Consider the following 13,125-nt stretch of genomic DNA (forward strand, 5'->3'; position numbering starts at 1 on the left):
CAAGGACCTCATTTTGTACCTAAATGGTATGGAGCTTGGAGCTAGTAATATTTAATAGGGGGAGGGAGATGATATTAGGCTGTAAATTAAACCCATACCCAAAGTTTTATGAACACGATCTCTCAATCGTTGTCATAAAAACTTTGAAGACTTCAGTCAAATCTTCATTGGTTGGTTTAAGCAACCAGTGTCCCTACTTTTCTCTTTCAAGCTATAGATTTCGGAAAAAAGAATGGTCAAAGTGGATTTACTTAACAGCAAATATTTATAAATGTCTGGGGGTTGTATTAGGCTATTTTCCTGTTCTTCCTTTACATCCTCAAGAGGCTTGGAGCGAAGCAACAAGTTTCCATAGTTTTTTTACGAGAAATGTGTCTCTGTTTGTGTTGCAGCCTTCTCCTAATTTTCCCTATTCCCATTTTCCTCTTACGGGTTTTTAAAAAATAACCATTTCAATTCTTTCCTAACCAATTCCCTATTGGGAGAAATAGTATCTTTTTATATATTTAAACAGATTTATCTTGAACATATTTACTACGTACCAGAAGTAAAGCTTTTCAAATCTAGCTTATGTCCATCTGTAATTGAAATAAGTTAGTACACATTTTATTATTCGTGGCATTAAATAAAATAATTGCTGTCCTGTTTGCTAACTGGTAGGTGTCGGATTCGAGTCTAGCTTACACCGCATCACCATACAGACTTTAAAAGTAATACCTACGGCTACTATGTCTGCCACCTGACACTAATAGGGAGAGCAAGGGGGGGAGGGTGTCTTGTGCTGGCTAAGCCACAAACCTAAAAATTCAATGTTAAGGAAAGAAAACGAGTACCCCTCCTGGTCAACTATTCATCTGTACCTGTAATCCTGCCTGTACCATGAAGATGTTATAGTAAAATTATTTTATATATTTTCTTTCTTTCTGTTTAAATTACAAAAAATATTAAGCAAAATTTTAAAACTTATCAAACCATTTCAGAAAGATAATTCAATTTTTAACTCCGTGTAGCCACCTCATGTTCCATAGCTGGCTCAAGACCAAGGAGGAAAATGAAAAGTAAGCTTTCTTATAAAAAAATGTAATACAAAAATTCCTTAATTTTTAATTCAATTGATCAATTATCAAATTTTGTTATTAATTTAGAATGTGACTGCCATATGAAAGATTGTGTAGCTGCATTAAATTAATCTATCTTATTGCAAGAAGTGCTTGGTTGCATAAGAATCAAGGTAACTACCTATAGTACCTACCTAAAAGAACATTTATAAACTTTTTAATAATTTGTTACTGTGTCCTTAAAGAAATCAATATTTAGACTACAAGCTGTGTACCTGAAAAGCTGGTCAAATAATTGTTAACTGTGTACCTATTAGGTAATAATCAAACAAAAATGTATTTTTTTATCATTAATTTTATATCATTAAAATCTTAGCCTAAACATATTATTCAATTTAGATGTTTGTTGTGCTGTACCTGATATTTTATGTTGGCATAGCAGCCTTCTTACCCTTCTCTGGTAAATATTTAATAAAGAAAAATTCAAATTCTAATACCCAGAGATAGTTAAATTTTAATAAAAAAGAAAAGAAAAAATATTTAATTTTTAAAAAAAAAAAAACTCTTTTTTATAACTGCATGCTCTTTTCCTTTTTAGTCATTACGAGCGCAGTGTGTTTGAGTAAAATTACCAACCCAGGCAACTTAATATACCCCCAGAGGTAAATTTATTATTGTATATGTATTTTATGTTTTAAGCTCCAAGTTTATTCCATAGTGTAATACTTTACAAACTTATTTTATCATCTATTCTTTTAAAATTTTATATTTTAATTTTTATATTATCCTTTTACAAAACATAAATTCTTTTTTAGTTTTGTGAAAGCATAGCTGAGATGTTCTTCTTCTATTTCAAAGTTAAAATGCTGTCCACAGACTATGTCAACCATGCCTGTTCCTTGTCCATCGGAGCTGCCTGCTGAAGCAGGGCGGATGCAACCCTCCTACAAATTCCCAGGTTGCACATTCACAAAACTGAGGACTGCGGATCTACAAAACTGAAGACTGACGTCCTGAATTCAACAACGTCAAAAATTGGATCCTACGTCCCTAGATAAACAACTGGACGAGAAGCAGCAGGCCAGACGCTGCCAGAAAGGGTTTGGTAAGCCCTAGCCGCAGAAAATCCGTGAGGATCTCTGCCGCAGGATTCAGCTTCGCGGCTGTTTCCAACTCAAACATAAACTTTCACTGCTTTAAAATATATTATTATATTGCTCGTATTATTATTGACAGAGAAGGACAGACTAGCCTCGGCGGGAGGCAAGACAGACTCAGGCCATAAAAGCGCCGCCCGCGGATTCGTTAGCCCCACCCAACAGAGGTGGTGCCACTTGTTATTCGGCAGTGCTAATGTCATGCCAATAAACTTAAGAAGGCTGTCGTAAGACCAACGCAATTAATATCCCGCCACTGATGCCTGTTTACTGGCCCAGTATTGAGTAGGCCCGATTATTCAGCCAATGAAAATTACGCAGAAAGAAGTAGAGGCTTTAGGTCCGCCTGTCACACTTCCACCTCGCCGCCGACCAGCGCCGCCTTATACATTACCTCGAACCAACAGAGTTGTGCACAGCCCGCCTGGAATTACTGGCGGCAGTCGTATCCCTCGTACTCCCCCTACACAAAGGTGGTCAACGGACGTACAGCCACCTTCAGGGCCCAGGTCTGGCTTCACAGGTATAAGGGGTAGCTTCGAACACAGCACAACATCTCCCGGCAGACGTGTAAGCTTTTCCGGGGAACCGCCGCAGCCGTCACCGTCTCTAGCTGGTATAGAACCAATTCTACCAGCCCAGCAACCAATAACAAGCAGTGAGACCGGACCAAGCACGCCGTTTTCGCCGTACAGGGACGCAGTTATTGACGAGGCAGGTGCAACACCAATTACTCGCAGCTGCCACCGATTATTAGAAGAGTTGGACTTAGATTACAACCCTAACTCAACTACAGCACAAACCCACACTGTATCTGTTTTCTACCCTGCTGAAACAAACAACGTTGCAGAGATGGCGCAGCGGCTGCAGGATGCTAAGATAAGTGTTGTGGAGATGAAACTAATGGTTGAAGACTTCGAGCCAGCTGTTGGGTCTCCAGGTACACACTCTGTGGAGAGGCTAGAGGCTATTTTAAAACAGCTTGATGATGCTGCTGCCACCCTACGTTCAGCCCGAGCCGTCTTTGATGTGTATGAAGGCAATGATGGTACTGTCCAAGCCCGCAATGATGCTGCCAGGGATACACACAACCGCGTTCGTACTATGATAACTGGATTAACAGCACACCTAGCAACCCGCCGTAATGAGCAAGGTAACGGTGCACAAAACCAGCCACAGAACACAGCTGCTGCAGCTGCCCCCCGCCTGAACAATGCCCAGATAAATGCAAAGAACAGACGGGTTGAAAATGCAGTCACAACACTAATCCCAAGAGCTACTGATTTGGAGTCAGAGTTGTATGCAATCACAGACAGCAACCTGACCTCTGACAGCCAGCTGCCAGATCTGATGAACCGGCTAAAGGAGTCAACAACCCGCAGTTGTGATGTCATCAAGAAATTGGAGATTGCCATCAAGGATGCAACTGACTTGGATAAGGATGATGAAGCTACACAGCTGCACAATGCACAAACAAGTCTGGAAGCTGAACTTGAGGCTGCCAAGGCACAGGTAGAGGATCAGCAGATCATCTTTGGTTTCAAGGCCCTCTGCTCAACTAGTGAACACCGCGCCAAAAGTGTCACAAAGCCCCTGTTTGATGGAACCACTGGTTTAGACATGTTCTCATTTCAGCGTGAATTCAAAGCTTATATTGGCAGTATTCCTGGATTGACAGAGGCTGAGCGGCTGAAAATATTGATTGATCAATGTCTCCAGGGTACACCTCAGACTATATGCTGCCAAGAAACATCTATTGACAGCTGTTGGAAGAAGCTGTTGACCCGATTTGGTTCTGTACCTGACATCTACAACAAGTTCCTAGATGAGCTGGATGATGTTGGACGCCAGCCATGGAAGGAACCATCACAGCAACTGGACTGGCTGTACAAAGTACAAGCTGTGCTTCTGAAGATGAAGAAGTTTGCTGCAGAGATGGATCCTAGCTGGGGTGCAGAGGAGGAGCTCTACAGATTGAATCTGCACAGAAAAGTTAGAGACATGTGTGTGAAGGCCAAATCAGATGAATTGCTGAAAAGATACATCTGCAATGCAAACAAGGTTGGTATACAGAACAGTGGCAAATGTTTTGGTATCCTGCTGGACTTCTTGGAGGAGGAGATCAACCTGAAGGCCTTCGAAGTCAGTGAGTACAATGCCACCAACGGCAACAAGAGTAAACGTACCGCCGCAGCACCACCTGACCGCCAACGACGACGCCCGGACAAAGAGAAGGAGAAAGAGGTGATATTAGCAGCTGACAAGAACAAAGGTTATGAAAAAAATACACCTGCACGTACAGACTCAAGGCCCCTCACCAAGCCATTAGAGCAGAAGGGCCCAGGTACAAAACCTGCAACAAGAGAATGTACTCTCTGCTCAGCTAGCCATACTCATCTGTATATGTGCCCCAAATATATCAAGTCCAGGGTCAAGGAAAGGATGAAGGCTGCAACCATGTCCAAGAGCTGTATGAGGTGCCTGCGCATGGATGCAGGGTTTGACAGTGCAGACATGGATGGGTGGTGGTCCCAACATGCAAATGACTGCAGAACAGATCATTTCTGTAACATTGGTAAGTGTGCACGCAGCCGCCACCGAGCACAGCGACACATCCTATGCTGCCCGCTGCACATTGATGAAAACAAGAAGCGGCTTGACAACTTCAGGAAGGCCGTAGGAGAACCACTACCTGACGGGGACCTGCTGTTCAACATGGCAAGTCATGCAGAGAGTCTGTTCAAAGCTGATAGTGACGCACAGCTGCCGCCTGATGTTCACCCTGATGTTGAATCCCCCTCAATTTTTATGTTGCAAGAGTTGGAAGCGGACAGTGGAGCACCCCTGCTCCTGTTCTATGACTCGGGCTGCTCAAGTGCCTGTATCAGCACAAGAGGTGCAAAACATTTGGATGGTGTAGAGGTAAGGCCTGGACCAACTTACCTGAATGTTGCTGGTGGCCAGACCATCAGACTTGACCATGGTGACGTCATGGTATATCTCAAGCTTGCAGAGCCACATGAAGGTAAATACAGAAGAGCTGCCATCACAGGTATGATGATGAATGATGTCACCACCTCCTTTCCTGTATGGGACCTTGATGAACCTTACAGAGAGATTCAAAACAGCTACCATGGTAAGGCTGAGCTGCCTACTGTCCCTAGAAGTGTTGGCGGCGGCCAGGTAGATATTCTGCTAGGATCCAAGTATACATGGTTGTTCCCAAAGCTTGTGTTTACACTGCCAAGTGGTTTAAGTCTCTACAAGAGTATGTTTGCAAGTAAACATGGTCATAGAGGTGTACTTGGAGGTCCCCATGAAGCATGGCAACATGCTGGTGCTGCTATCCAACAGCTGGGTGCCTTTGCTTACCTGTGTAATGAAGTTAAAATGTATCAGGCTTTTACGGATACAAGGATGCTGGATGGATGGATGATTGAGAAAGGCCCAGTGGAAGATGACAGACAGGATGACTGTCCCTTTGATGATATGAAGGGAGACGCTTATCAAGCTAAGGTAGTTGAGCGCAGATACTTTGACCTGGAAAATGTTGGATCTGAAGCCCCTTACAGATGTGTTAAGTGCCGTGGCTGCCCTATATGTAAAAAAGGCGCTACTCTTGAGCACCAGAGTCTGAAGGAAGAGCGGGAGGACCAAATAATACAGCAGTCAGTGAGATTCCTACCAGAGCAACAGCGTGTTGAAGCAGACCTACCCTTTGTCATTGACCCTGAAGAAAATTTAGGCCAGAACCGTCACATTGCCATGGCAATCCTACAGAGCCAGATGAGAAAGCTACGTCAACAGCCAGAGCAAAAACAGGAGGTATTAAAGAGTCACAATAAACTAGCTGACAATGGGTACAGCTGCCGGATAGACGAGCTACCTGATGATATCAAGGAGGAGGTTGAGTCAAGTGAAACCTACTACTACCTGCCATGGAGGACAGTAACCAAGGAAGGGTCGTTGAGCACACCTACCAGATGCGTCTTTGATGCCAGCAGCGGCACACGCACAGGCAAGTCGCTGAACGATACACTTGCTAAAGGCAGCAATCGTCTTGAAAAGCTGCTCCACCTGCTTATAAATTTCCGTGCAGGACCACATGCCTTTGCCACAGATATCAAGATGGCATACAACAATGTAGCATTGACGCCTAAATGTTACAAATGGCACCGCTACCTATGGTATCCTGACTGCAATCCTGACCTGGAGGTTGAAGAAAGAGTCATGAAGACGTTGATCTATGGCGTAGTGAGCAGTGGTAATCAGACAACAGAAGCAATACAGCAGGTAGCCGAATATTGTGAAGCAAAGTTTCCTGAACACAAGGCTGGCACTGATGTCCTGAAGGAGCACACCTATGTTGATGATTCCTCTGAGTCATCTGATTCTGTTGAAGAAAGGGCTGTGCAGGTTGGAGGTCTTAATTTTGCACTAAGCCTGGCAAAAATGCAAGTCAAGTCATATGTCCTGTCAGGTGAGAAGCCAGATGAGTCTGTTTCAGCAGATGGCAAGTCAGTAGGTATGCTAGGCTACAGATGGTTACCTGAGGAAGATGCCTTAACCTTGGATCCAAAACCGTTGTACTTTGGCAAGACACGCCGGGGCAAGCGGCCAGAACCAGTGGAAGGTGATGTACGAGCTGCACTGGAGAGGAATTTCACCAAAAGAACACTCTTAAGCAAGATGGCTGCCAATTATGACCCGATTGGACTTGCAACACCAATCACAGCTCAATTCAAGCGTGACTATAGTGTGATTACTGGACTTGGAACTGATTGGGATGATGGATTGCCTGCAAGCTACTTAGATACCTGGGTAAGCCATCTGAACACAATGCAACAGCTGCCAGAAGTCAAATTTCCACGAGCAGCTGCAAATTCAGGCAAGGTTGATCTTCTTGTGTCCACTGATGCTAGCAAGGATCTTGCTGTTGCCTGTGCACATGCACGCTATACCGCCTCTGATGGATCCATTCAGGTCAGGTTAGTTGCAGCAAAATCCAAAATAGTGACTGGACTGACCATACCAAGGGCAGAGCTGCGAGCAGCCGTGCTTGGCGCCACGCTGAGCCGTTCAGTCATCAACAATTTTAAAAACAAGATTGAGAATGTGTATTTCTTCTCTGACAGCACCATTGTCCTGTTCTGGTTGAACAGTGACACCAGACCAATGAGCATTGGTGTAAGAAACAATGTGGTGGAAGTGTTGAGGTTCTCGGACAAAGCTCAGTGGAGACATGTGGAGTCCGCCAACAATTTAGCAGATACTGGAACCCGACCTGGCACAACTACCTCAGACATTGATGAGAACTCCAGCTGGCAAAATGGGATGCCATGGATGCGGCTCCCTAAATCAGACTGGCCGGCAAGAAGTGTGGAAGAGATCAAGTTATCTGGAGAGGAAGCAGCTGCAGCAAAAGCTGAGATCAAGACAGCTATGACAGCACTTGCTTTGGAAGACACCATTGCAACCAGGTACAAGTTCTCTAAGTACATTCTTGATCCGGTAAAGTATGGCTGGCGCAAATCAGTCAGATACCTGGCAATACTTCGTAGATTTGTTGTCTGGTTGGCCGCCAGAAATAGTAACAAGTTGATCTCAAACTATCTACCTGGTGTAACTGTGATCACAGATGGTCTGACAACAGATGAAATTTCAGCGGCTGAAAATTATTATTTCCGTCTGGGTACAGCCGAAGCAAAACAGTTTTGTAAGCCCAAGGACCTTGAGGGAGCACAAGAAATTGACAAGATCCTGCACTATACAGGCAGATTAGTTGACAGTGATGACATCCATGATCCAGGTAAAATCTTTGCTGATCTGAGCCCTGTATCCTTCTGTAAACCGATTCTGGACCGTTATTCGCCAATATCATATGCAATCATGACATATGTACATCAAGAAAAGGTACACCACCGGAATGTCAACCAGACCTTGTTGTACAGCAGAACCATGGCCTACATTGTGAAGGGGAGAGACTTGGCGAAGGAGGTGCGTGAGAAGTGCATGACCTGTAGGAGAAGAGTTGCAAAAAAGGTTCAGGTAGAAATGGGCAAAATACATGAAAGCCGGACGACTGTGGCGCCGCCATTTTACAACTGCCAAATTGACATTTGTGGCCCCTTTGACGCCCATTGCGAACACAATCACCGTGCAAAGGTCAAAGTTTGGTGCTTAGTAATTAAGGATCCAGCTACAGCTGCAGTTGCTGCACACGTCATGACAATGTACAACACAGATGCGTTCCTGACAGCTTTTATGAGATTCTGCTATCTACACTGTGTCCCAAACAAGGTCTATATTGATGCTGGCAGCCAGCTGAAGCGCGGCTGCAAGGAAATGGAGATTAGTGTTGGCGATATCACACGAACTCTTGACAGCAAATATCAGGTTGGTGTTGAACATGATGTTGCCCCCACTGGGGCACATCATTATCAAGGATGTGTTGAGCGGAGTATTGGAGAGATCAAGCGCCTGTTTCATATCACCTTCGATGGATTAAAACTGGATATCCTAAACTATGAATCTGCATTTGCTTATGTTTGCAGCGAGTTAAACAACATGCCACTGTGTCTAGCCGGACGGGCGGAGTCATTAGACAGCATTGATCTGATCACACCTGCGCGGCTGATGCACGGTCGAGCTAGCAACCGCATTCTGATGACACCCTGCACCATCTCCAAGCCGACCCGGATGTTGAAGCAGTTGGAAGCAGTCTACAATGGTTGGTGGAAGGTATGGTATAATCAGCGGCTGACCGACTACATACCAAGAGGCCGGAATCATGGGACAACTGTCAGACAGCCAATCATAGGAGACGTCATTATTTTCACCAAGGTTGAAGGAGAAAGGTTTGCAAATAACAGAGCATTCAAGCTTGGTATCATCACTGAAGTGTTCCCTTCCAAGGATGGTCATGTCAGAGCAGTTGAAGTTTCATACAGAAATTCATCAGAAGCCGTCACAAGAACAACCAGGAGAGCCGTGAAGCATATAGCTGTTATCCTCCCGGAGGACGAGTTAATGCTGACAGAGATCCTGGAGAAAGCTGCAGCCAGAGCCGATGCGATGTTCATCTACAACCAGCCGACCCTACCCATCAACATCGAGTACATAGAAGTGGTGGACACGTGCGGAAGCCAGTGACAAATGTCACAAATCACCCACACACACACACAGGTTTTATTAGTAAAAACATTATTTGCATAAATAAACATTATATATTTGTGTTCATTACTAAAACCTATCTGAAAAATATCTTTCTTATCCAAACTATCTGAAAAATATCTATCTTTCCCAACGTTTTATAATACGAAAAAAACTCTACAAAGTTCGTTAAAATGAAAAAAATAATCTTGTGAAAAATATTACCAAAGCAAATTGAAAAATATTTTATCAAGTATAATTAAAGTCCCTGTGAAAAGTTTGAACAACAATAAGGCTTTCAAAAATCGCGTTTTTTGTCTTTCATAATTCCCTATTGACATAAAAGAAATTTTTGTGAAAAGAAAAATAAACAATAGGGCGACGTTTTTTTATTATTCAAATAATTTGGAAAATACCAAGTTTGCATACAAATCCGCTAAAAACAATACAAATATCAATTTTAAAAATAAAGTGATAAATACAAATGGAAAAAAAAAATCCGCCGGATCTAAGTATGCTTTCTAAAAAAGTGAAAAAAAGTCGTTCTCGTTCTAATAACAACAAATTAAATAGCCGAACGCTATTGGTGATAAAAATAGCGAAATAAAACCATAAAATTATTATTTTTTCCATAATAATCCCGTAAAATAATTATACGTGAATGTCGTCGTTGATCGTAGACGCGCGAATGCCGCGTTCAATTATGCAGTATGTAAACAAATATTTTAGTTGCAACTATACAGTGAAACATTAAACAGTTAATTACTTGAAATATGTTTAAATGCTTTTTATCAATATAGTGATGCTTTTTATCAAATTTTATAGTATATTGCCTCGAATTAAAGTGAATATTAATCGTTTGTTTTGTTTTTATAAGCTTTTACCAAATACTTAAAGATTTTATTATAGTTTTTATCATTTTATGCCATAGTTATTTTATGAGCCGATAAATGTTTTAAAATAAACTTGTTATAAATAAAATTAAAATTGTATTATGGTCGAATTTGGATGATGGCCGTAATCTGTCACATCTAGACATTGCCCATACTAGTCTTGGAGCTTTCGATGGAGGAGTGCCGTTTTCATTTTTCTGCCCGGGAGTGTGCTGGCTAAGCCACAAACCTAAAAATTCAATGTTAAGGAAAGAAAACGAGTACCCCTCCTGGTCAACTATTCATCTGTACCTGTAATCCTGCCTGTACCATGAAGATGTTATAGTAAAATTATTTTATATATTTTCTTTCTTTCTGTTTAAATTACAAAAAATATTAAGCAAAATTTTAAAACTTATCAAACCATTTCAGAAAGATAATTCAATTTTTAACTCCGTGTAGCCACCTCATGTTCCATAGCTGGCTCAAGACCAAGGAGGAAAATGAAAAGTAAGCTTTCTTATAAAAAAATGTAATACAAAAATTCCTTAATTTTTAATTCAATTGATCAATTATCAAATTTTGTTATTAATTTAGAATGTGACTGCCATATGAAAGATTGTGTAGCTGCATTAAATTAATCTATCTTATTGCAAGAAGTGCTTGGTTGCATAAGAATCAAGGTAACTACCTATAGTACCTACCTAAAAGAACATTTATAAACTTTTTAATAATTTGTTACTGTGTCCTTAAAGAAATCAATATTTAGACTACAAGCTGTGTACCTGAAAAGCTGGTCAAATAATTGTTAACTGTGTACCTATTAGGTAATAATCAAACAAAAATGTATTTTTTTATCATTAATTTTATATCATTAAAATCTTAGCCTAAACATATTATTCAATTTAGATGTTTGTTGTGCTGTACCTGATATTTTATGTTGGCATAGCAGCCTTCTTACCCTTCTCTGGTAAATATTTAATAAAGAAAAATTCAAATTCTAATACCCAGAGATAGTTAAATTTTAATAAAAAAGAAAAGAAAAAATATTTAATTTTTAAAAAAAAAAAAACTCTTTTTTATAACTGCATGCTCTTTTCCTTTTTAGTCATTACGAGCGCAGTGTGTTTGAGTAAAATTACCAACCCAGGCAACTTAATATACCCCCAGAGGTAAATTTATTATTGTATATGTATTTTATGTTTTAAGCTCCAAGTTTATTCCATAGTGTAATACTTTACAAACTTATTTTATCATCTATTCTTTTAAAATTTTATATTTTAATTTTTATATTATCCTTTTACAAAACATAAATTCTTTTTTAGTTTTGTGAAAGCATAGCTGAGATGTTCTTCTTCTATTTCAAAGTTAAAATGCTGTCCACAGACTATGTCAACCATGCCTGTTCCTTGTCCATCGGAGCTGCCTGCTGAAGCAGGGCGGATGCAACCCTCCTACAAATTCCCAGGTTGCACATGTCTATACATAATACATGCGCAACTCATTACCATGCACAGACAAAAGTTGTGCAGCCAAAGGGTTGGTTGTCTGTTGGATGTGAACGTTCATGAACCTAACAAAAAACTAGTTGTTTATTGTTAAATTCCCTAATGTTTATATTATTACTGAACCACAGTTTAATATTGGTCAACCATAAATGGACAAGATTTATAATTTTATGAAGAAATTAAGCTTTACATGCTTTTATGTTGCGAATATTAAAGAAAGATTAGATAGATTAGTCCTCCGCTGTCAATATAAAGACTAATTGCAAATTAGCTTATCTACTTTAAAACATTTTGCTGTACGCAAATATTATTGTTTAAAAACTGCCAACTTTAGCAGCACCATGGCCTCAATAGGTAACATTGACAAAATTTGAGTTGAGGGTTAGAATCGTGGATAATTGTAGAGAAATGAGATGGTAACATATTCTGAACTGGTGAGCAGGAGCAAAAATTCGGGGATCTAAAGGCATAAGACAATGGCCGATAATTGATGTACATCTTCAATGTTGATACACAAAATATCCCATTCTTTAGATGTTAAAAAGTGGTTGAAACTTTTTAACACTCAACTTAATTAACAAACCTATCAAAACTCACCTAAGTCCCCAAAGTTGTTAAGCCAACGAATAAGAGAACGTTATTATAAGACTTTGGGGACTAGTGTAATAAACAGTCCATTATCCCCCTCACTCAGGGAAATGTTGCTTCAATTTTTTTTGCTGTTATGGTTTAAATAAATAAAGAACACAAAAATGAATGATATAGCCAACTGTTTAGTAAATTTCAATAACCCTAGACTATCTCTAGTACCTAACCTATACCTGAGGTGCCCTAGCCTTGAGGGGCTGCCCTGTACCCAATATTACCTAACTTAACCTGTTATAAAGTAAAGCAATAGCAAACAAAGAACAAATTCTGTGCTCGACTAAGCAATTTGAGGGAAACCGCCATATTGTAATTCACAATTAGACATCTAATCCTTGTATTTATATTTCAGAATGTCTGTAACGGACACAACTGCACCCCCAACTTGGGCAGAAATTAGACAGAAAGTCCGGGATGTCAGGTAAGATATTTTTTCATGCATGGTTTTGAATCCGAGTAACTTCCGTTGGATTAGAAACGGTTATGCGCAATACTTGAGAATCATGTATGGTATTGTATTACAGACAATTAATTTTTAAAATTTTGATTGTACTTTCCGAGCTGTCTATAATACGATTTGATAAACAACTATTCCAGTATGGCTTCGAATCCGACTAATTTCCACTGGATTAGAACCGGTTCTAATCTGAACAATACTTGTAAATTATATATCGTAGTGTATTAAAGATGATTTTTCAAAAATAACGAATAAAAATTATGAAATATTAGGTAA

At 40.4% G+C, this 13,125-nt stretch overlaps 1 protein-coding gene and 2 long non-coding RNA genes across 6 annotated transcripts in view; all 3 read left to right on the top strand.

Annotated features, from left to right (window-relative positions):
- Positions 1-13,125, top strand: part of LOC145325333 (dipeptidyl peptidase 8-like) — a 38,228-nt gene that overhangs the window by 4,078 nt on the left and 21,025 nt on the right. For all 4 annotated transcript variants that reach the window (XM_080168334.1, XM_080168333.1, XM_080168332.1 and 1 more), the window contains exon 2: positions 12,745-12,813. In XM_080168334.1, coding sequence (XP_080024460.1) covers positions 12,746-12,813 — 68 coding nt within the window. In that variant the 5' untranslated portion in view covers position 12,745. The remainder of the gene's footprint in view (positions 1-12,744; positions 12,814-13,125) is intronic.
- Positions 950-2,025, top strand: LOC145326447 (uncharacterized). Its single transcript, XR_013881919.1, has 6 exons — positions 950-1,058; positions 1,146-1,231; positions 1,318-1,375; positions 1,458-1,518; positions 1,657-1,720; positions 1,874-2,025. It is a non-coding gene; the product is annotated as an uncharacterized LOC145326447 (long non-coding RNA).
- Positions 10,641-11,716, top strand: LOC145326448 (uncharacterized). The gene is made up of 6 exons (XR_013881920.1): positions 10,641-10,749; positions 10,837-10,922; positions 11,009-11,066; positions 11,149-11,209; positions 11,348-11,411; positions 11,565-11,716. It is a non-coding gene; the product is annotated as an uncharacterized LOC145326448 (long non-coding RNA).

Source organism: Acartia tonsa, chromosome 8 (genome assembly GCF_053477335.1).
Source record: "Acartia tonsa isolate MP-2025a chromosome 8, ASM5347733v1, whole genome shotgun sequence".
Taxonomy (NCBI): domain Eukaryota; kingdom Metazoa; phylum Arthropoda; class Copepoda; order Calanoida; family Acartiidae; genus Acartia; species Acartia tonsa.